The 22992-nt window shown below is 41.9% G+C and overlaps 1 protein-coding gene across 1 annotated transcript in view; it reads left to right on the forward strand.

Moving 5' to 3' along the window:
* Positions 1 to 22992, forward strand: part of CD109 (CD109 molecule) — an 85155-nt gene that overhangs the window by 1859 nt on the left and 60304 nt on the right. Inside the window, exons 3-5 of the mRNA XM_083831473.1 lie at positions 15181 to 15209; positions 19135 to 19365; positions 19513 to 19638. Coding sequence (XP_083687599.1) covers positions 15181 to 15209; positions 19135 to 19365; positions 19513 to 19638 — 386 coding nt within the window. The remainder of the gene's footprint in view (positions 1 to 15180; positions 15210 to 19134; positions 19366 to 19512; positions 19639 to 22992) is intronic.

The following is a 22992-nucleotide window of genomic DNA, read 5'->3' on the forward strand; positions in this document are numbered from 1 at the left end:
TAATGAACGTTCTCCTTGCTGCTGCCAACTAATATTTCAATTAAGAAATTATAGTTAATATAGATGCCTTAATTGTAAGCATCAAGCTTACAAGCATCCATTTCAAAGGCTTCAAAGAGAGCCTACCTCTCTTTACAATCTGTATAGAAGGCTGAAGCTTTCTATATGCCTGCTTAGCTTATGGAATGATGCTTGACAACTAAGAGTTGCTGATGTTAGAGGAAATGGTAGATGAACAGTAAGAGGCATGGCGCTGTATCAGACAGAGGAAAGAATATATAGAATCATAGAATCATTTAGGTTGGAAAAGACCTCTAAGATCATCAAGTCCAACCGTTAATGTTGCATTGCCAAGTCTACCACGAAGCCTTGTCCCTAAGCACCACAGCTACACGTCTTTTGAATACCTCCAGGGAGGGTGACTCACCCACTTCCCTGGGCAGCCTGTTCCAATGCTTCACAACCCTTTCAGTGAAGAAGTTTTTCCTAACATCCAACCTAAACCTCCCCTGGAGCAACTTAAGGCCATTTCCTCTTGTCATATCACTTGGTGCTTGGGAGAAGAGGCTGATCCCCACCTCACTACAGCCTCCTTTAAGGTAAATGTAGAGTGCGATAAGGTCTTCCCTGAGCTTCCTTTTCTCCAGGCTAAACAACCCCAGCTCCCTCAGCTGCTCTTTGTAAGACTTGTTCTCTAGACCTTTTACCAGCTTTGTTCCCTTGTTTGGAGACACTCCAGCACCTCAATGTCCTTCTGGTTGACAGGGGCCCAAAACTGAACATTGTATTCAAGGTGTGGCAAGTGTGTTACTTAAAATGTGTATACTGTTTACACTTAATGTTAATCCTCAACATTCTATGTAATTTTTAAATATATATATTTGATTTTTTTTTAATTTGATGAATGGAACAGCAAGAAAAATGGTACTGAGCATACAGTGTATTTCTGCTTGTGAAAAAAAAATTAATATGTGAACATCCATTCTTTAGAAGTCAAGTGATATAATTTGTTAGTCATTTTTTCTCTGTGAACAAGTATGTAAGCAGAAGTGTTAAGGGTCAGGAGTAAGGGAACTGCCCTGTAACAGAGGATGTGGTGTTGAGGGTGTGTATCCTCAGATGCTACAGGATCAATTGTGAATAGAGTTACTCAGAGGGAAGGCATTTTGTCAGAATAAGACTTTAAATGTTTAGCTTGTTTTCTGAAGAATAAAATGGTCTTAAGGTAAAATGTGTAGCAATAGTGCTGTAGTTATGCTAGTCTAAGAATTTAACTGAAGCAAGGCCCGGGGAGGTTTTATTAGGCCAGCTGCTGCAGTTGAAGGCAAAAATCCAAATATCTCCAGGCACACAGAATCTTCTTTAAATGACATCACTGCTGCATATATTAGTGCCCAGAAAATGTTGCTTTATCTGTCATTTGGGCCTGTTAGGTTACACAGAGTGGCTGATACAGAGGTATTAGTATTCCTGTGGTGCACATGAGCTTGGGAAGTGTTTCTACCACGTGTCTGTGCAAAATAAGGATTAAAGGAGGCAGGGTGTACCTGCAGTTCTTGACTGTGGTAAATATCCAGGCAGCTGAGACTGATTGCCTGCCTTGGTTAGAGCACAGCATTCAGTGGCAGTGTTGCCAAAGCTGGCTGAATTGTGCTCTGTATTTTTCCTTGTGGGGCGGCAGCAAAAGCAGGTGGCTTACTGCTTTGAAAAACCTATCTGAAATAGTTTTATTTTGTTGAACACTTTTTTAGGCAGACAGCTTCCCTGGTTTGGCATGCAAACATTTGTGCTGGTGGAACTGGGATGGTTCAGAGTTGGGAATTAAAGGCCGAGGCTGGAGGACAGGCTGAGGACAACTTTTTTTATTTGTTTAGTCTTGCAGGCTGAGTTCAGCCAAGTACCTAAGCATGAGAGCTTTTAAGTACCTGTCTGACAAAGTGCATCTGTGGTTGCTTAAAGGATGTGCTCTGGTCCTCTAGCAGCAGCTCAGCGTGGTGCATGTGATTGTGTTTAAATTTCTGAGTTAGTTCCATAAAACAATCTTGTTGAATGAGAGGCACAGCTATTTTCTTCTTTATATAACGTAACTCTTGCTTTATATTAAAAATAGAGTGCTTACACTGTAATGGTTGATCAAACATTCACTGGTTTAACATTACAAGAAGGGGACTTTTGATTCTGAGCAATTTTTGGAAAACTGACCTTTAGAGAAAGACTGCAGGAATGGAACTTGGTTCATATCCTCTTCCCTGCTTTGCAACTAACTAAGGGAATAGAATTAGTAATTATTACACAACACATAAGTAATTATTAACATATATAGAAAAAATATAATTATTAATTATATTTATTAATAAGTGGCAAGTTTATATTCTTTGGCCTAAGTGAGAATGTGTGTGTGCATGTGCATTTAAACAAGTGCAGATACTTAAAGCTTGGCTCAGCATAGCAGAATCCAAGTATAGCAAGGGAGGTAGCTTGAAGACCAATGTTTTGGTACAGAAATTAAGTTGATTAATTGTAATGAAGAGAGACCCACTGAATGTCTGCAAGCAGTGTGTTACTGCTACAGATAAACTCTGTGTAAACAAATGCAGCAAAAGTTGTCAGTGTGTAACCAGGAGAGAATAGGCTTCCATTATCTACAGTGGACTCAAGGAAAACACAAAAGCAGTAATTAAAGCTGCTTCTGTGTGCCATATCAAGCCTTGACACATTTTCTGTGGGGATGCAATATCAGAAAGATCCTCACGCTGATAGAAAATGACTGCAGAAGAAAACAACGGCTTTCATGCAATCCGAGCTGTTGGGTTTTCTGGGTCAACAAATAAAAATGATGGGAATAACAGACAGGCAAGTTAAATTCTATGCATGAATGGCTTGATTTTCAGTGATTACAGTGAAGGGTGGTTCTTACCAGGCCTATACCAATACCAGTGGTTGATCAGTAAAGATGTAATTTGAATTGGCAAGAAGTGTTGACTTGCCAGATTTGCTACCTAGGCATTGCAGTATGTGTTAGTGTGTGAGAAAACCTTATACCTTAACTGAGAGAGCCTCTGAACAGTCTGCTTTCTTTATGGGTGCTGGAATGATTTGGAAAAATTAAGAAACCTACAAGTTGAAAAAACTAATTAAAGAAAGGCTTTCATGTATAATGAGGTGTCATCATTTACCTAACTTCTTGAACAATTTTAATTCTTAAGAGTAAGGTTTGATTAAAGCTGGTACGTAATGCACTACGCAATGTATTTAAGGCATGGTGAGTGAGAAGTATTCTGAGAACTCTAGAATCGGGTTTAAAATAATTTGGGTTCCCTGTAAATTGCTTGTAAATGTTAATTAGTTTGCTCTGTTTTTCTATATTTCTTCTACAGTGCAGTAAACTTGCTTGTTAACAGAGGGAACTCTGAAGTAGAGCGTGGTAAACACTCAGCCAGGATTTACGAAACATGACAGACTTTGGGAGAATGTCTGTCAAGTACGGACATGTAGTGATCATCCATATAGACAATGGAAATTCTGCTTTTACCAGCGGGCATGTTTTGCATGCTTAATAATATGGTTCCGACCATGTTAGTATGTGAAACAGTGAAAAACACAAGGGATAGTAAGTTGTAAAGTAACAGCTAAACGAGAATGAATGGCCTAGGCATGCCAGTCCCTTTTGTTAAGTTGCCTCTGTGCCTTATTTCAGGATGAAATGACTGGCTCATTGGTGACTACAAAATCTGTCCTGAAAATATAGGACTGTGGGGTAAAGGATTTTGCTGACAGTTCAGTGGGACAACTCCTTTCTTTGTAATTCTGCCTGAAAGCCTGAAAAGTGAAACAGCAAGCGAGCAGGAGCACCATGTTTTCACATGCATGCTCTCCACCTCCAAACATTTGTGAAATACTCCACATGAAAAGTAAGTTGTCAAATATTCATCACACACAGGTAACTGATGCAAAATCGGAACAAGGGGGAAGGAGGTGTTGGGACTGGATGCAGAGGCAAGGGAGCTAGTAGAGAAGAGGGCGCTCTCTTATGGGCTTTCATCTCTCTGGAATACATGCAAGAAAAAACACAGGTTTCCATGGCTGTTGTTGAATCCATCCTAGTTTACTAATAACAAACCCATTAAGTAGATCGCAGAGAAATGGAAGTACCAATCCCATCCAATTCTTGAGCTTTATGTTATTGGTTGTGTGGTGTTTGAGGCTTGAGGGAGAGAGTCCTTCTGTGGCTTTATGTGTTTGCCTGAAGTCATTCTGGTCACCACATCCTTCACTGATACCCAGCCAAGGACAGTGAGGCAGACCAAGCGCTGCAGACTGTTTCATGGGAACTTGGGAAGGAAACGGGATGGAATAACTTGGCCATAGCAGGAATGATGGCAGTGGGGCATTTCTTTACAGAGAAGTGAACAGTAACGTGTTAGTGTGGGATTGACCATTGCTTGTGTGAGCTGAAAGGGCTTTACAGCTTTTAGGAAAGGGAGCAAAACAAAACAAAACAACCAAACAAAACCCACAAAATAAAGGCTGTGAATTTGGAAAGAAAGGAAAGTGATGCCAATAAACAATGGAATTTGGGAGGAGAGGTACTACCAGAAACAAGAAGGAAGGGAAGCAGTAGGAGAAATCTCTTGAGGGGTTCATATTAAAGGGATGTGTGCACGTTACCCTAACACAGCATAAGAATTAGAAATAGAGTAACTAAACACAATCTTCCTACTGACCAAAAAATAGCAGAAAAAAGGGGAAAAAAAGTGTGTATAAACTGAAAATGAGATCAGATTACAAAGGTGGAGCATAAATGAGTAGCATGGATAAGAAGGGACAAAATGGGAAAGGTGAAACCATGAGTAGGAAAGAAAGTGAAGGATAATAAGGCAGGATTTTTAAATACTGTGTTAGGAAGATTGGCAAAGAGCGTGGCTTGTTCCTGGCTGAGATGAGCAGGGCACTGTTCGGTGATGCTGAGAGGCAGATACACGTTCAGTCTTCGCTAAGAGGATCAGCTGTGAGCCAGCCCATAACACAACGGGCTGCAGTGCACAAGGGCGAGGAAGTAAGGCAGCAAAAGGGACAAACAGGTCAAAGAGCACTTTGGTGAAGTAGGCATTTAGGCCCAATACAACTGTCTGCAGGATGGGGCCATATCTTGACTTTAGAAAGGTTTTTGACACTGTGTGGTGTGACATTTTGGTAAAACGGCTGGGGGAAGCAGGGACAGCATAGAGCTCTGAAAACATGCATTTGTGTCTGGTTGAAAAATAGTACTGACAAAGTAGGTCTAAGTGGTTCGCTCTCAAAGTGGAATTAGGTTGGCTTGGAACTGCACTGTTCAATAATAGTGATACAGGTGACAAAAGGAGGAATGCTTCTTAAGCTGGTGAGGGGGTGGCAGGGGTGCTGGGAAGCAGGATTATACGTCAAACTCATTTTGACAATTTGGGAAATGATTAGTGGAAGAACTAGAATGTGGTTCAGTAGGGCAACTATAGTGTTCTGTTCTTGCTGAGGAGTAAAAGAGTGAGAGCCTACTGATAGGGCAGCAGCAGTCCTGCAGAAGGGGAGTGTGTGCGGGGAGTGGTTTGAAGGGACACTTAGGTGAAAGCTTTCAAGTAATACTGTGGTGCTCAAAAAAAGAAGGCAAGAACTGTACTAAAATGTATAACAGAAATGTTTTCTGTAAGCTATGAGAAAGTATTTTAGTAATTTTCACAGCTCTAATTAGTCATCCTGGGGAATGCTGTGTGGTTTTGGGTGCTCTTAAAGGAGGTACATGAAACAACTGGAGAAATGTTAGGGGAGAGCTGAGAAGATCAGAGATCTCTCAAGGAGCCGAGCTCAAAGCATACTGAAGAAGGTGGGCCGTCACATGAGGTGGAAGTAAATTGTGGAGCTCCATGTCCCAGGTGTTGTGGATGGAAAATGTGATTGCACAGATTCATGAGACAAAAGTCGGTCAAGGGCTGGTCTGGTATAAAGATACTCATTTTGGCTTTTCAGGTCCTGAGCCTCAAATTACATAGGCTGGCAGAGTACCCAAGGAAGGGTCATCATGTGCTTGTGGTTTTTATTCTTTTCAGATGTCTGTCCTTGTTCATTGATGGAGAATGGACTTTGAGCTAAATAAACTTCTGATTTGACCCTTGGGAGTCTCTTTCATGTTCTGGAAAATGTTTGAGGAGAGATTGGAGTGTCCTACGCATCTGGTTATTAGCCTTCAGGTAGATAGAAGGTAGCCTTAAAGAGAAAGGGGTGGGAGCTGAGAGTAGGTCTTAAAATGGGTCTAGGGTGATGTCCTTAGTGTCTAAGCAGAAAAAAAAACCAAGCTGAAGTGCTGAGGAGTATAGAAACACCTGCAGAAGTAGGAAACAGTTGGGAAATTCATGGGTTGTACACAGGTGACTTCTCTTTTCAAATGACTCTTGACTGCACTGGCAGTGGTGCTGGTTCCCATGCTGTCCTTGGCTACTTGCTCGTGAAGGCAGAGGTGAGATCCTGCCTGCAGAGCTTGAATAGCTCCTGGGAAGAGATGACACTGGTTCATCCAGATTTACTGCAGTCCAAATAAGTATTTGCACAGAAAATGTGGCCAGAGTGACTGACCCCTTATCCCCAACTTCTCCAGTTTCCTGGAGGTGCAGCTGTGAGGCCCAGCTGTTTGTTTTAAAGGGTAAGGGAATTGTATTGCCTTCATTTATTGATGAAAGAAGTCTCTGGTAATATTTTTATATATCTAAATAATTTCGTGGTCTCAGAAAAATGATGTGGGTTTGTCCTCACAGACTCTGAATGCCTTCCAGAAAATGGAAGAAAACCAATGTAAAAACAAACCCTCTTCTTTCACTGCCTCTTAGAGGAAGCTTAAATAGTACTTGAGTGTTTTCTTTTTCACTGAATGAGTTTGAAAGGTGACCTGACTTTGAAATTTTACTCCAGTTGCAGCAATTAATGGCACGAGGGTGGTAGTAATACCACCAAGCCTCTGGCGTAGACAGGCTTGGCCACAGTTTGTCCTGTTATGATTTCCCTCTGTTTTAAATCAGAGTAAGGACTGCAGCTGTTCTAAATTGCAGCAATAGTGGCTTTGTGTTTATTATCCATTGTGGTGTCCATGAAATAATGATGTCCAACAGTGCCTTGAAAGCTGGGCATGCAGACGCCCTTGTGTTTGCATATTTGTGTATAATTGCCAAGGGAAGAGTAAATGAATGAGATTAATTTCCCATTTAGTTGCGTAAAGGCTTGGGTCTGAGATTAATCTGAACTGGCTGCGTGGTTTCATAGACTGGATCTGACATCAACAAAGCTTCCTCTGTAATATTCAAAACTTGTCTTCCTGACTAACAGCTGTAAATAGATAATACCTGGGAATAAAGTTGTTTGGACGTGGTCGGCAGCGACAGGCTCAGATACGGAGCGTGCGTGACAAAAAGTCTGTGGATGGCTCTTACAGGCTCGTCTCGGGAAGGAGTTGGAAGGAGCCTGTACTTGTGTTTCAGTGCCTGGGATGGTAGCTGCTGGGTAGCTGTAAGAAGCCCTTTCACTAAAGAGATGATTTAGTTTTAGAAATATGAAGCTGTTCCCTTTTCCTACCCAGCATGCAGCGTTTCAGATAAACCGCAGAGGGTTTTAAATATTGTGTTCTTGCAACTGGCCTCTCTCTGACCACTCGGCTGAAAGTGATAATAATAGTAGCATCTACAGAGTTGGCTGTTTTACTTCAGAAAACTGAGCAGAGAGTTAAATATCTGAATTAGGCCCTAAGTCTAGAAAGAAATGAGGAGGACCTCTCCGTTTGTCCCGAATGTCTGTCCTGATGTCCACCAGCAATCCATAATGCATCTGTATGAGTGCGGTGTTGTACCTCCATCTAATGTCTGGCCCAAATTTAGCCATAATTTAACAGCAGTGGCTCAGTCTGTGTGTTTTGGGCTGCTTGTGTAACTAACCAGTGATAATTTTGGTGCTAATTTAGGGTAATAGATGAGGTGTGTAACACGTTTAAGGAAACCTGCAAACTCAACAGGTTTGTAGGCCGTCTTTTATGAACTAAAAATATTTTTCACTCCCTGGACAGTTTAGCCCTCGGTATTTATACTTCCTTCTTTTTTCCTTTTTGGAAACCTCAAAAATAGTATATATTTCAGATCGGAAGAAAAATTTGGAAGGACATCGAAGAACATTATTTTTTATTTCTCTGATGTTAAAATGATTTTTTTTTTTTAAATAAACTCCTTGGGAGAAAAAAATTCCATTTACCACTGTAAAGAAACTGCTTTTCTGTAAATGTTTCCTAAGCTTGGGTATGTGAACACAGCTGCCAGAAGAAAGCCATGACATCATTTCAGTAAATCAGTGCGGAGTGGTTCCAGTTATATTCCTGCATTCCCTGGCAGGACTAAGAAGAAACGAGGACGTAGGTAGAAAAGGTTAAGTGAAAAGTCTGTTTGCAGCGATAGATACCTGCTAAGTAAGCTAGGATGTAGAGTAAAGACCGGAATTTGTGTAAACGAGTTGCTGGCTTAACTGCTGTTGTGCTCATTTATATTGGCACGAGTTGTAGTTGATTATGCCAAGTCATAAAGTCACTTTTCTGGAACCTCGATCCTTTTTTGGGAGTGGAAGCTGAAACAGGAGTGTTTATGTCCGTATAGATATAACTGGGGCCAGGCTGTGTGGCGGAGAGCAGATCGGGAGATCTGTAGGGCACATAGACTCAGACCACAACCTCTGGCAGGTGATTCAGGGGAAACGCCACGTAGTGCTGAGATTATTTGGAACAAATCACTGAGAACATACATCTGTTATCTTTTGAAAAACCTCTCTGAAGGAACACTTACATCTAGGCCCAGTGCTGGTACAGCCAGCTCAAGAACAGGTAGCATAAGTTTTTTGGGTTTTGATCGGGCCAATCAGATGGGAAGGATGTAAGATGCTGTTGTTTGTGGGGATCAAAGATGATCTAGTCCAAACCGCCTGACCACTTCAGAGCTAACCAGAAGTTAAAGCATATTACTGAGGGTATTGTGAAATGTCTCCTGAAAACTGACAGGCACGGGGCATCAACCACTTCATTAGGAAGCCTGTTCCAGTTTCTGACCCATCCTCATGGTAAAGAAACTTTTCCTAATGTCCAGTCTGAAACTCCCCTGGTGTGACTTTGTGCCATTTCCTCGTGTTCTACCTATCTGCTTTGCTAAAAGGACTATTAGACCTCTAAAAATGTTATGTTGGCTACATATGTTAAAAAGATGATTTCATTTCCCACTGCCATCCATGCTGGTGACATCTCACTACATCTCACTACCCTGCAGCCTTTAGTTCTTCTTCTGCTGGATTGTCCTAAATGCCAAGGGCTTTGAGGAAAAGGAAGCTGGACAATGTGGGTGTTGTTTCCGTAGTATTTGCATATAAATACTTCAGTGCAGTATTTATTGAATGAATATACCACAAGTTTCAGGAATTCTATGTGTCAAGTGATTTTATAGAATCACAGAATCATTAAGGTAGGAAAAGACCTCCAAGATCATCTGATCCAGTTGTCCCCGTACCACCAATGTCACCCACTAAACCATGTCCCTAAGCACCACGTCCAACCTTTCCTTGAACAGCCCCAGGTACGGTGACACCACCACCTCCCTGGGCAACCCGTTCCAATGCCTGAATGCTCCTTCTGAGAAGAAATGTCTCCTCATTTCCAACCTGAACCTCCCCTGGCATAACTGGCATTCCCTCTAGTCCTGTCACTGGTTATCTGCAAGAAGAGGCCGACCCCCAGCTCCCCCCACCTTCCTTTCAGGTAGTTGTAGAGAGCAATAAGGTCTCCCCTGAGCCTCCTCTTCTCCAGACTAAACAACCCCAGTTCCCTCAGACGCTCCTCACAGGACTTGTGCTCCAGGCCCTTCACCAGCTCCGTAGCCATTTTGTGAGTGATGAGGAAGGACACCTTTTCTTGAAATGTCATATGACCCCCCTCCCCCTTCTTTCCTCAAGATTAGTCTGGAATGGACCACTGAATTTTTCCTGCCTCCCTCTTCATCTAGGGCATGGCTCCCACCTGGGAGTTGTCTTCAGCAAAGCCCACGCAGCAGCAGGGACCCGTGCTTGCTTCAAGTCTTTCTTTCCATGGCATGTGGCAGCAATGCCAGTTAGGGCTCTGCTACAGAGAGCAGAGGTGGGGAGCCAGGAGGAGGTGTCCTCTTCTCTGTGGTGCTTGGTGCAGGTGGAGTAATCGTTGTGGGCTCCTTGCTAAGCCTACTGCACCTGGAGTTAGCCACCTGCAATTGCTGGGAGCTGCATTTAATGCCTGAAGTCAGCCCTCACAGGGATGTGCTGAAGGAGGGAGATAACTGTCCCTGTTTGAGGTACGGTGGACCCGACTGCTGCTGTGTGTAACTCACATGGAGGCACTACATGTTGCATGTGGGTTCGAGTGTCCAGCTGCATGGTGGCAGGGGTTCCAGCAGGGCAAAGCTGCCTGCTGGCGGTTGGGCCGTGGTTAGCTCCTAAAGGGATGGGAATGCTGTACCATTAAATATAACTGTAATTCATCAAGCGGATGGAAAAATGTGGTGCGTTTCAGCAATTCAGCAGTGACATAAAGGAAATGTTTTGCCTGCTGCTCTCGTTTGAGGATGTCTGTAGCCACCTCTGGGCGCAGCTGAGTGGAGCTGCAGGAGGTGGCTCAGAAGCTCTGAGAACATGGGAAAATCTTGCAGGACGGGGAGACTCGCTACAACACCAAAGAGTTCCCGATCTGCCAAGGCTGCTTAGTTCCTAACAAAATAATTACGTAGTGGCATGAACTGGGAGATTACCTAATGCCCCAGAGCCTGTTTTATGATTTTTCACTGGCTGGGAATGAGACAATGCTCTGGGCTTTATCATGGGAGCCAGGCAGCTCCCTAACGCTGCTTTCTTCAGGAGGTAAATGCTTTCTGAGTTGCACAGAGGGGAAGGGGCTGTGATTTAACTCTCCCTCCTCCCCGGCTGCTTCCCCATCTACATCATGGCTGTACCTTAGTTGTTATCACGAGATGGATGCCATCTGGTTAGAAAGTTGCCAAGTGCCTTCTCTGTTCAAGGTCAGGTTGCTTTGCACGCTGCGCGATGCTGCGCGGAGCAATGAGCACAGCGCTCTGCCCTTGCAGCACGTGTGTGCTAGTGTGTGCACATTGGTGCAGGTGGCAGTGGAAACAGAAGCCCAGAGGTGTGCACTGTGGCATGAATATCAGATCTGTATTCGGTGCCTCACAACATACTGAAGCCACTGCTATAGCCACGGCTATAGTTGTGTTGGATAGATTAAAGCTTGTGTAGCAGTACCTAACCATGTGCATACCTGCTCAGACATGTTGTAAGTAAAGCTAAGTTCCTCTCTTGTTGATAACTGATTATCAGTAGCATCAAAGATTATGTTGTTGTTTTCTTTCTTTTTTTTTCTGGTATCACAATGTCCCGGCTTGTGGTTGTACAAAACTCAGCTTTAGCACAGCCTTATTCATGTAGAGGGATGGGAAATTGAGAAGTGTTAGTCACGCTCTTGTTATACAACTGAGAAAAAGTTCAGGAGGTAGCTTTATACCATCTCTATTATTGCTAGTTATCCTGCATCCAGCCTCCTTTACCAGTGAAATACCATACTCCCTTCAGAAAGGTCACCAACTGCTGACCAATGCCCAGACTGTCCCCAAGCAGCGGTTCCCCCAACCCGGCCAGTCCCCCCATATTAATTGTTCAGCATGATGCCATATCATATGGGACAACCCTTTGGCCAGTTTGGGTCAGCTGTCCTGGGTCTGTCCCCTCCCAGCTCCTGCTGCACCCCCAGCCTGCTCGCTGGCAGGACAGAGCGAGAAGCTGAAAAGTCCTTGGCTTAGTGTAAGCACTGCTCTGCAACAATTAAAACACCAGTGTGTTATCGACACTATTCTCAGCCTAAATCCAAAACGCAGCACCACACCAGCCACTAGGAGGAAAATTAACTCTATCCTAGCTGAAACCAGGACGCTGGTTAACTAATTCTCATGAGTTAGGATGACACAGGCTTCCTTTAGGTGAAATGTTGTGCCTTCTTAATAGGCACAGAGTTCTTTGGGTAGGTGTTGGGAATAAATGTGTTATTAGGTGAGAGGGATTTACATTACCTGCACATTGGGTATTCTGCAGCACTGTGCAATTCCTCTTCTGTAGCTAGTGGCTCTCCAGCAGCCCCATGTGCCAAGCAAGCTTAGCTGTGTCTGGGGCTCCTTGCCTTTGTGCGGTGGGCCAGAGTGCCCGCTCTGCTTGCTGGTGGGAAAAAAACGTGTGTATTTTGCCTGAGACTGCCGGCTGGAAAACCTGGAAGGCCAGTGGGGTTGCTGAGAGTCAACAACTGCATGGGCTGCTTCTCGAGTGAAGAGGACAGAGGGATGGTAGGAAAAAACTGTGGCTTCAACAGTAGCGTGCTGTGGAAAGAGCTGTGTCGCTTAGGGCCAGATGCCATCCATCCTTGTTAAACCGTTGGATACCAGAATAAAGTACTAAAGTGCGCTACCCACAAACATCATTTGCAGGATGTGAGTCATTTGGTTTAACCCAGGTTGTAATTTGGCTAGATGGTACATGCTGAGTGGGACTTTTCCTTTAGCACTCTAACAGCAGCAGAAACATACTGCTTTCAGTCCATCTAGACTTCATTCTACTTGCCACTGTCAGAGGAATGGCTTTTTTTTTTTTAATTAACAATTATTGGAATTCAAATATCAAATAATTGCTTCATCTTTGAATGCTTTTATGTTCGCGATAAAAATAGGTGTCAGTCTCTCTCTTCATAGGAGTTATAAAAAGGTGTAACTGAGTGGAAATTCCGAAGCAGTTCTGGTGGATACCCATGAAAAGCAAATCCTGCAGTGGCTGCAGTACCCATTTAAATTTTATGGCACTAGTTAGAAAATTGTTAAAGTATGTTTGTGCCTTTAAAACGGTCAAATATGGCTGAATAGTAATGGCTGTAGATTTTATCAGCCACGAGGTGCCACTCTTTTCCAACCTCAGCCAAAAAAGCCTGTAAAGCGCTGGTAATGTTGAGATATGAGAGGTAGTGATACTGAGAGGCAACACCATTAAAATCAGCAAAAGAAAGCACATTACACAATTGAAATAAAAGCTGTGGCACTTAACGGCTCCAGGATGTTATGTTATCTAGGATCTTAACAGCACGTTTATTTGGATTGTGAGAAAATTTGAGGCCACATTATCTGAAGTAGTTAAATTATTAAGTTATATTAACCCATGCACGTTAATATGCTAGTTACTTGTTCCCAAGGTGCTGTAATGGGGCGAGGATGGTTAATTCTTCATGCTCTGTTGCTTAAGGGTGGTAAATACCGTGCAGGGTTTTGTAAATTTTGACCTTGATCTGATCTGCAGAATCAACAGCAAATAATAACTCGAGTGGAATAGAAGCCTGAATAGATAGCAAAGGTGTTTCAGTGTATGGGAATGTAAAGGAAAAAGTTCAAGTGGAGAGCACGCACGTCTGCTCCCACCAAACAGAGAAGTGCTATTGCTGTAGGACTGCTCTGGAGTTGATCCTTTTGCAAGGCTAAATTGCACATCTTCTGTCAACCATGCAGAGAGGAAAGGGGCAGAAGGGATGTATCTGGCGAAGAGGAGGCTGAGGGCCAGAGCCCAGTGAAGAAGCAGCTTTAGTTGCTGTAGAGGTAGTGGCTCAGCACGGACAAACTGTCACATTGGCTTTCTTTTGTTTTGGCCTCCCCTCCCCTCCCCTCCCCTCCCCTCCCCTCCCCTCCCCTCCCCTCCCCTCCCCTCCCCTCTCCTCCTCTCCTCCTCTCCTTTCCCCATAGCACTGAAAACACCAGGGAGGTCATTACCTCTAGAGGGAATGCCCAGGATTAAGGAATTTTTCACTGTTTGCCTTTCATTAATAGCATGCAGTTTAAAGTATTTTTAAAATTAATTTTATTTTTATTTTTCCTTCTGGAAAAGTTGTCTTGATAAAAATGACTATGAAAAGTAGTCAGCTACTTAACTGAAGAAGAGATTAATACAAAATACCCCAGGTTTCTCTTACATGTGAAGGAGCTGCAGAGTCAGCTTCTTTGCAGGAGCAGAGGTATGCTTTGGTCCTGGACCAGCCGTACCCGAGAGGGGATTTGTTTTCAAGGAGAGCGATGCCAAACCATATCCTCTTTGTTCAGGTAGCTCTCAGCTGGGACTCTGTTGGCACCTGCAGACCATTATTTAAGCGGAGCATTGCATTTCAGTTTTTCTGGGCTGTGCTGTTCTGTCTGGTCCTTTTAGCAGTTTTGGGACAGTAGTGATTGTTAGGGAGCTGCTAAATCCAGCAGGCTGGCAGGGGCTCCATGCCCCAGGTCCAGCCAGTAGTGGGGCTGAGCACATGTTCCCAGGAGGCACACAGACACAGGGGTACGTGTATGTGGTGCGTACATCCAGCAGCTGGTCGCGCAGACCAACACAGGCACGCTCAGCATTCAAGCAAACAGCCCCAGTCACCTTACCTCTGGCTGATCAGGCTGAAGGATTCTGGTTAGTGGGAATATATATACCCGACCACAGTATGGATCTCTGCAGTAGCAGGGCGTAAAGAGTCTGTCCAGTAGCTGGCACTGGATCGTGGTCTCCCCAGTTCCTGGTATCTGGGCGTGTGAAACCCCCTGGCCACAGCCTCGCTCCAGTCGCTGGTGCTCGGACCCCTTTGCACACATCAGCACACACGTGTGCGCTCACTGTGAATCCCACCAGCAAACTGGTCTTCGAAGCCCAGTCTATCCCAGTAGCTGATCCCGGATCCTCGCTTACCCCAGTTGCTTCCCGCACAGAGAATGAGAAATGTACACCCACATGTACAATGCTGACCAGCGCAGCAGTTGCTCCAGGGTATTTATTTTACAGTTTTCTTTCCAGGTGTTGTTTGGCAGCAGTCAGCTGTGTGCTGGCAAGCCCATTGCACCAGTTCATGTTGGTTTACTGGGCTGTCTGCGTGTACCAGGCCCTGGAGGAACCGCATCAAGGGGGTTCTGTTGTCCAATGGGTATTACGGGCAGTGGGGGAACAGGGGAGGAACACTGCTCTGCTAATTAACCTGATAACATGGACGTTTTGTTCAGTTTTTATAAGCTTTGTGACACTGTCGTATTTCTTTTTCTTTTCATTTAGATTCCTTTGGGACTCTTGTTCTTCCAGTAGTAAGTATTTCTTTCCTTCCCTCCTAAGAAAAATGTTGACTGCCTGTGACTTTTCAGCAGCTAATGTTGATGAGATGATGTATTTTGTATGTGATCTTGGCCATTTTCACTTTCTCAGATGAATGTATTTGCTGACCAATAAGCGAAGGAGTTTTCAAATTAAGTGCTCTGCAGCTTGTTACAAGTAATTACAGGATATGTGAGCTGACTTCCAGCATCAGCACAAACTGTCATAAAACTTGAGCCCAGAACTTGGCTTTGTATGTTTTCTTTTCTTCCTACTGGCTGATACCTACATCCCTACTTCAGACACACTGTGAAGGCTAATTAGAGCTGAATAATTGTGCAAAGTAATAACTGAGAAATAGTAAATTTTATGTAAAAACATCACCTGTATTCATACACTCTCATCTTAAGGATTTGTAAATGCACCTCCAGTGAAAGTACATAATTAACTAGTCCACAGGAATGTATAATACAGTTGTTTATTGAGCAGGAATTGTTAATTTATAGTCCTGGATGCTTATCTTGAAAATCTGATCTAAAGAATTCGGTACTTCTGTCAGGATTTTTTTTTTAATCAAATTCTTCATTTTTTTAACACCTTTAAGAATCCCTAAATCCAGTGGTTTTAGATTCTGATCTCAAATAAATTTTATATCTGATGAAACAATCTTGAAGTATTTGATAGATGGGTAATCAGTGATGACGAGCATGTCAACATTATGAAGACTACTGGATTGAAACCTATCTGTACAAACCATAAATTAGGTGGCATAGATAATTCAGTTAAAAACAAAACAAAACATGTTAAATTAGCAAATTCCTTAATATAATTTGCTCAGTCTTAATGCATCCTTATGTTTCAACAGTCTTCTACAAAACTGAATTCTGTAATCACCTTAATGGTAGTAAGAGACAGATGCTGTGATTACCAAACTGAAAAATTTTTAGAACACTTCAAGCGTGCAATAAATAAAATAGGGAACCATATACTGAGCTCAATCTAAATTTGCCAACTTGCCTTACCACAGCCCTAAGGAAACAATACATTCCTTGAGGCCCCTTTCCATGTTTCTTGAATGCTCGGGATGTGTCGTAGGGGTGGGAGAGGAGTGGTCAGGCACAGTTTGGACCTAACCTGTGGTGTTTTTTTTTGTTCATGTAGTTAGGGTAGACTTATGTACTGCCCAGTGCGTACTTGGCTGGTAGCACAAGGTGGGTAATGAGTAGCTGGTTTCAGCTGTCATATTTTCCAGAGGAGACAGTAGCTTCCTTGTCTAGGTGCTCGTGAGGGTGGCTGGTGTGGTCAGGAGAAGTGCTTGAGATGGCCTTTTTCTCTCTCGTGTTAGGAGTGCCAAAACAAGGATAGTAATACCATTCAGTTGAGGGGTGTATCAGCGAAGATAAAATGTTTTCACGGTAAGTTCCTAATAGGTGCTGTTAAAAGCTGCCTTGCTCATATTTGTATTGAGAAGTGCCCTTTTAGAGAAGGAATTGATGGAACTGAAGTAAATTGTTAGCATTATTTTAGCACTGACCTTCCAGAAACTTTGTGTCAATTCAGTTTTCATTAACATGGATATGTGCACCAGAATTTGGGTTTCGTTACTGCTCAGACATCCTGATGCACTGCCATGGCAGTGTAAACTTTTATTGTCTCTGTCTTTTACATCAAGAAAGATAAAACGGGCAATTTTGTCACCAAGTTACAGAGAGGAAAGATCTTTTGCAATATAAAAACTAGTATATATAAAATAAGATACTATACAAAGTATCAAGGAATTAAAAATCAGGGGAACAGCCCATGTTGCTTTGTTCACGATAGGAAAAAGCTACAGAAAAATAAATGAGATCTGTAAATGGTGATTGCAGACTTGTAAAGAAGAAAACAAAGACAGTCCTTGCAAGTATATTAAAATAATGCTGTAAGAGCACTATTCACTGCTACAATGAGACAAAACAAGCTTATTTTCTCAGCGTCTTGACTTTGAAGATTTATAATGTTTCTGGGAGTTCTTGTAGGGAATCCTGTCTGCTTCTTAGGGAATAAAACTTATTTAATAAGCGGTAATATTCTTAAATGAATTAATTCTGAGGTAATATTTGACAGATGTAGTAACTAAGGCTGTTGCTCCTATTTAATATATTCCAGAATACTTGGCGAGGAAGTCTGAGAGTGTTGAAATATGTGAATCATATGTTCTTGGCAATGTGTATACAAAGACCTGCAGTTGAAGCAAATGCAGAATCGATTTCAATCTAGTGTTTTGTACCTAAAGTTTGGTTATATAAGTCCAGATTTTAATGGGTACCTTTTCTCCCTGTGTCATCACATGCCTGCTCATGGCTGGAAAAAAAAAAAGAGCCTGTTTATTTCCCTTCTCCCTGACTTTTCCTTCTGACTTGTTTTTCAAAAGAGAAAGTCAACAGAGAAGGATGAAATTGTAGTCAGTTCCTGTTTATAGGTAAACACACAGAGAAAGAAATGTATTTGGTACAGACTTTTGCATTTACCTTATTTCTTACTATGTGGTATTTTTCCCCATTTGGGAAAAATTCCATTATCTCACTGTACAGTCATAAAATGAGTTTTGACAGCAAGACAGTGTTTCATTATAGAGCTTGGTAGGATACTTTTGAAGTGCTGTGCCTGGTGAGTTAACAGATGTAATTTTCATTACCAGTGCAAGAGGAGAGCTTTATTTCCATATGTTATGCTGAAAAATATAAGCCTATCTGTTTTAGTTGTCTTGACTTCAGAGGCTTTACTCCAGATTTACTGTTCTAACTACAAACAGAAGCATACAACTCTTAAGCTTTTTAGCAGTGCTACTTGTTGGAACCAGCTGTACGTTTTGTTAAACCCTTTCCATCTTCAAAGAGATGCTCCCAAGCAGATGGCAGTACAGAAGCAGGCATCTGGGCTGGGATGCTCCTGGGGTCATTCCTTGCCTGTGCAGGCTCTGCTCAAGGTGAAGTCTCGGTGTCCTGCTGCAGTTCTGCTTTAGATGCTTTAGACCCGCTGTGGGTGGGATTCCTCCCATCTAACTGCAGGAAATGAACTGGTCCATCTAACTTGTGAGCTCCAGATTTCTTCTGGTCACTAGAGAGACACCTGTGCATGGTTACTCTGGTCCCATGTGGTCTAACTTTCCTTGCCAGTGATGTCTGTCTGCGTTCACTGCCAGCACAGAAGGAACTTTCAGTGTCTGTCCTGAATAAAGCATCTCAGCTAACCATATAAAATGTCTCTTCTTTTATTCTTCAATATTTTGTGACGAATAATTATCTTACTAGTTGAGCTGCAATATGTGCTGGAATTATGAATCATTAAATTACTGAGGTGAGACAAAATCAGTCAGTTTCTATTGAAAAACAGTACCTGTCTCCTCAGGAGATTTTTCATTCTGAATTTAATTTTTCTGCCCTAAAAGATGTGAAGGTAAAGCTTGTAAAAAGAAGTGCAGGGTTTTCTTTCTGTCCTGTTCATCTTGCCCACATGTATCTTCTTCAGCTCTTTTATTTCTGGAATATTTATTACGAGAAAATGACAAAGTCTGAAAAAAAAAATTAGCCCCCATAATCAAATGCAGGAAATTTCCCAAAAACTGTAGAAAGAAAAGAGAGCTTAATGCATGCATGTCTATGAATGGTATGTGAGTACATAGATACTTACATTATTGAAAATCTGATTACTAGTAAAAATCATGTAGAAATATTTTGGAAAGATGCTTCTGAGAACACACTTTCATGTAATTATTGTAGTGACAGAGTCCTGAGATCCTCTTCTTCTTTTTGAGTACTTACATAAGCTGACATGCTCAGGAGTATGTCAGAGAACTTAATGGCAAATGTTTTTGGAATAATGATCTCTTCAATTATATCTTGGATAATTAACAATGAGTCACTATTTTCTTTTTAGCTGCCTTTGAACAGTGCTTCTGGTAATTATGAATTACTGGTGGAAGGCCATGCTGACGGCCAGCGCATCTTCTCTAACCGTACCAGCTTGATATACACGGCAAAGAGTATCTCTGTATTCATCCAGACTGATAAATCTACATATAAACCAGGACAGGATGTGATGTTTCGGATTGTCACAGTGTATCCTGATCTCAAACCTTACAAAGCGTCTCTCAATATATATATCCGAGTAAGTATCCACAGGAACCTCAGCATATGTTGAAATTTCTCATGTCTTCCAACACCACATTTCAAATACAGTTCATATGTATTGCTACCTAAATCTTGCTAGCAAGGCCTCGTGCATTTAACATGTAGCCTGACTTTTTTTTTCTAGGACCCTCGGAAGAAGCTGATTCAGCAGTGGTTGCTAGAGGAGGGTGATTTGGGTGTAGTTTCCAAAAAATTTCAGTTATCGACGAACCCTCCACTAGGAGACTGGTCCATAGATGTGGAAGTGAATGTGAGTATTAACATTGCCAACTTACAGAGAGATTTCATTTATCCTGATACGTGTGAATAAAACTGTGTTTACTTTGCTGAAGCAAAACCATAAATAAGCATGGACCGTGAGGAGAAATCCTTCCTTCGTGCCAAACCTGAAGAAACTATGCAAACCTCACAAGTTTTTCAGTACTATATGGTTTTGTAAGGAAATATATTAAAAAGAAAAAATAGATACGTAAAAATACATATTTTATCCTGTGGTCTGGATTGTGATTCTAAAATGTGTTATTTTAAAAGGCAAGGATTTTTAGTGTTAATATCAAAGAAAGAGCTTGTGGAGTACTATTTTTTTTTTAAGTGAAACACCCTTATGTTTATTTTGTAAGCGAATATACAGAAATTCATTGTGCCCTGGTGTTCAGCCAGTCAGTGTCTCAAGGGGTGTCAAATCAAAGACTGTCATTTACAAATGTCTGTCTAGTTTTACTGTTTTTTTTTACCAATTCATGGTGACTCAAGAGTTACTGAGGAAAAAATAACCATGCAAAATAGAAACGGTGAATAATATAGCAAAACTGTTGCATAACAAACCTGGTATAATTTATTTTGTGTGTGTTGCTATTGGTAACAGTCCTATCAGTCCAAATCCTTGAAGATCCTCATACACTGGAAAATACACTGTAGAAATAGCTGGAGGTTTCAAGATTATGTGTGTCAAGTTTATTCCGACTGCTCTAAATGCCTGTAATTTGGGAACTACATTTCCGAACTGGCTTGCAATGACTGTTCAGAGACATTTAGCAAGCACAAACAGGACTGTGCAATGATTCCTAATAAGATGGGGCAGAAGCATTTGACTGTGTATAACTTCAGAATGATATTTGGCAGTAACAGTTATACGCTTTATAGATTTCTGTAGGCAGAGGTACATGAGGTGTTCAAATGAGTATCAGGACTGGATTCTTCAAACACTTTCTCATGCGGGTGTGGATTCGGTACTATTGTCTTTGCTGGGAAAAATGTTTTAAGTTGTTCCTGGGCTTGGCCACTTCTTCCCATCCCTGTGCTGCTGTTCAACAGCTTCTCAGTAGTGCTGATGCATGTGTAATAAGGCTGAGATCTAAAGTACGTCAGGGAAATGACCCAGATTGAAAAGCTTGAAGATTAAAGTTTTGTTTTCCTTTGTTTAACCTAGACCAGCTCCCTGATCTGGTTTGCAACACAGCCCCTCTCACAAATGCGCAGGCACTTTTCAGGAGGAGGAGAAGTGTGGCTCAGACATGGGAACAAAGGCTTGTAATGGTGATGGGCTTCTTCAACAGCTGTTTTGCCAGGGGGAAAAAACATGTTTGTGAAATTTTGTTTGGATTTTCTGCTATGTGATAAATCATCCTGAAGTCAGGAAGACACTGTTAAAGGAATGGCAGCAGCTGGTCTCAGTGAAAGAGTGTCATGCCCTCCTGAAAAACCCCTCCCCATCCTCCAAAAAAGGAAGAAAAAAAAAGTTAAATTGAAAGATTTATCTGGACTGATAAGGCAGCTGAGAAAACAGTCAAGTGAAGTTAGATCTTAGCAGATGATAGGAAATGATGGTACTCTAAATTGTAGCCATCCAGTTTGTACTACAGGTTAATGAATGTCAGTAAGCCAGGAAAACAAGTCTCTCAAGTCATGAGTAATAATGAGGAAAAGATAAATAGGGAACATTTTGTTCACTGTCTCTTCCAATAGATAGCTAGAGGACACCAGGTGAAGGAGATAGAGGACAATTTCAAACCAATTAAGATGGCACAAGTGAACTGTAGAGCTCATCATGAGTGTGTGTTGTGAATGCTGACAATTCACATGGGATCAAAAAAAGTGGCAGGACAAATTCACTGAAGCAAGCCTGTTAAGAACTGTGAACTGAAAAGCTCAGATCCCTGGTTCAGGAGGTCTCCTAGTCTCAGGCTGGCACTGCATTGCTGACTGCTAGCCCTGGTTGGTGTGATGCTCTGGGTGTTGAATCTTGGCTGCTGCCAGACAGGGCTTTGGCCTAGGTTTGTGTTAGATCTGCCAGGTTGTACCCAGGTTGACCTAGACAACCCTAGGTTGTCTTTATCACATTTTAGTAAGAACATCTAATTTTCCCTACTGTTATTTTTTAAGGCTTAGTGTTCTAGCATTGAGTGTGACCTTGAATGCCATGTTTGGGGTCCTTAATAGAGCTCCAAATACTTCAGTGGCATGAAGAATATCCAAGAACAGGGATAATACCTGTCAAACTAGGGTATCTTTCTCTATTTGACAATTTGAGGTGAAAAATACTGCAAAATGCTTTTGGTACAATTAACAAAATACTCTATTGGGAAAAGATAAACTTGGTCAGAACAGAAACGGGATCCTCCATCAATGAAAATGAAGAAAACAGTACATATTTTAAGAAACATCGCATTTAATAATAAGTGGGAGAAAGAGGGAACTAATAGATAGGTATAAATCTAAATGAGAAAGTCCAAACTCTTGCATATTTGTAGGAAATACAAAGACCCCAGGGGTGGGGTCTTTTGGTGGTTAGTAACAGTATGAAGAAGTTTTTAAAGTTTGCTAGAAACAAATGAAATTCCAGAGGTGGCAGAGTCCAGTAACATGGGGAAACAATGATTATGTGGCAGAGATGGAAGCGTTTAATGTGTGTTGTTACAGTTCTGTGTGGTTTACTGAATATCGCTGTGGGAAGCTTTGAGAAGACGAGCAGGAGATGAATATATCCTTAACAGTAAAGAGTAATTGAGGTATTATGGGAAACAATAAACATGTCATCTGTCAAGGTGATTTGGGATTCCACTGACAAAGAATTGAATTCTTTCAGGCTATTATGGATTAGGCTTTTAAGCACCAGAACAAAAAAAAAAAAAAAAAGAAAAAGAAAAAGAAAAAAAAGAGTGAGGGCATCTCTGCTGCTTGATGTTTTAGCATCAAGAGTGATTGCCTCTTTGGAAGATGCATTATGATCGAGCAGACTGCTAGAGTAGCTGAATTCTAGAGTAACCAGACTGTGATAAAAGGAGGCCAGGATAAATGGCTTCTGTCATTAAACTCTATGAAATGAAAATTAAAATAGAGGAAAGAACAGTGTATCCTTATATGTACATAAAAATGTGGTAGGCTTTGGAGGTCCAGAAAAAACTGTCCATTCTTATGATGCTTAACCCGTGGAGAAGAAAAACACACAGGTAGAAGCTTATGTTGTTTCCTTTCAGACTTTTTCCTCCAGCGTTGGCGCCTGCTTTAATCTTCAAATTCTGTGTTAAAAGAATATAATGACAAAGCAATATACATTATTTCCATGTGAGACAATATCTTACGTTGCATGATCCTCTGATGCACA

The sequence above is a fragment of the Anser anser genome (assembly GCF_964211835.1).
Source record: "Anser anser genome assembly, chromosome: 3".
NCBI lineage: Eukaryota > Metazoa > Chordata > Aves > Anseriformes > Anatidae > Anser > Anser anser.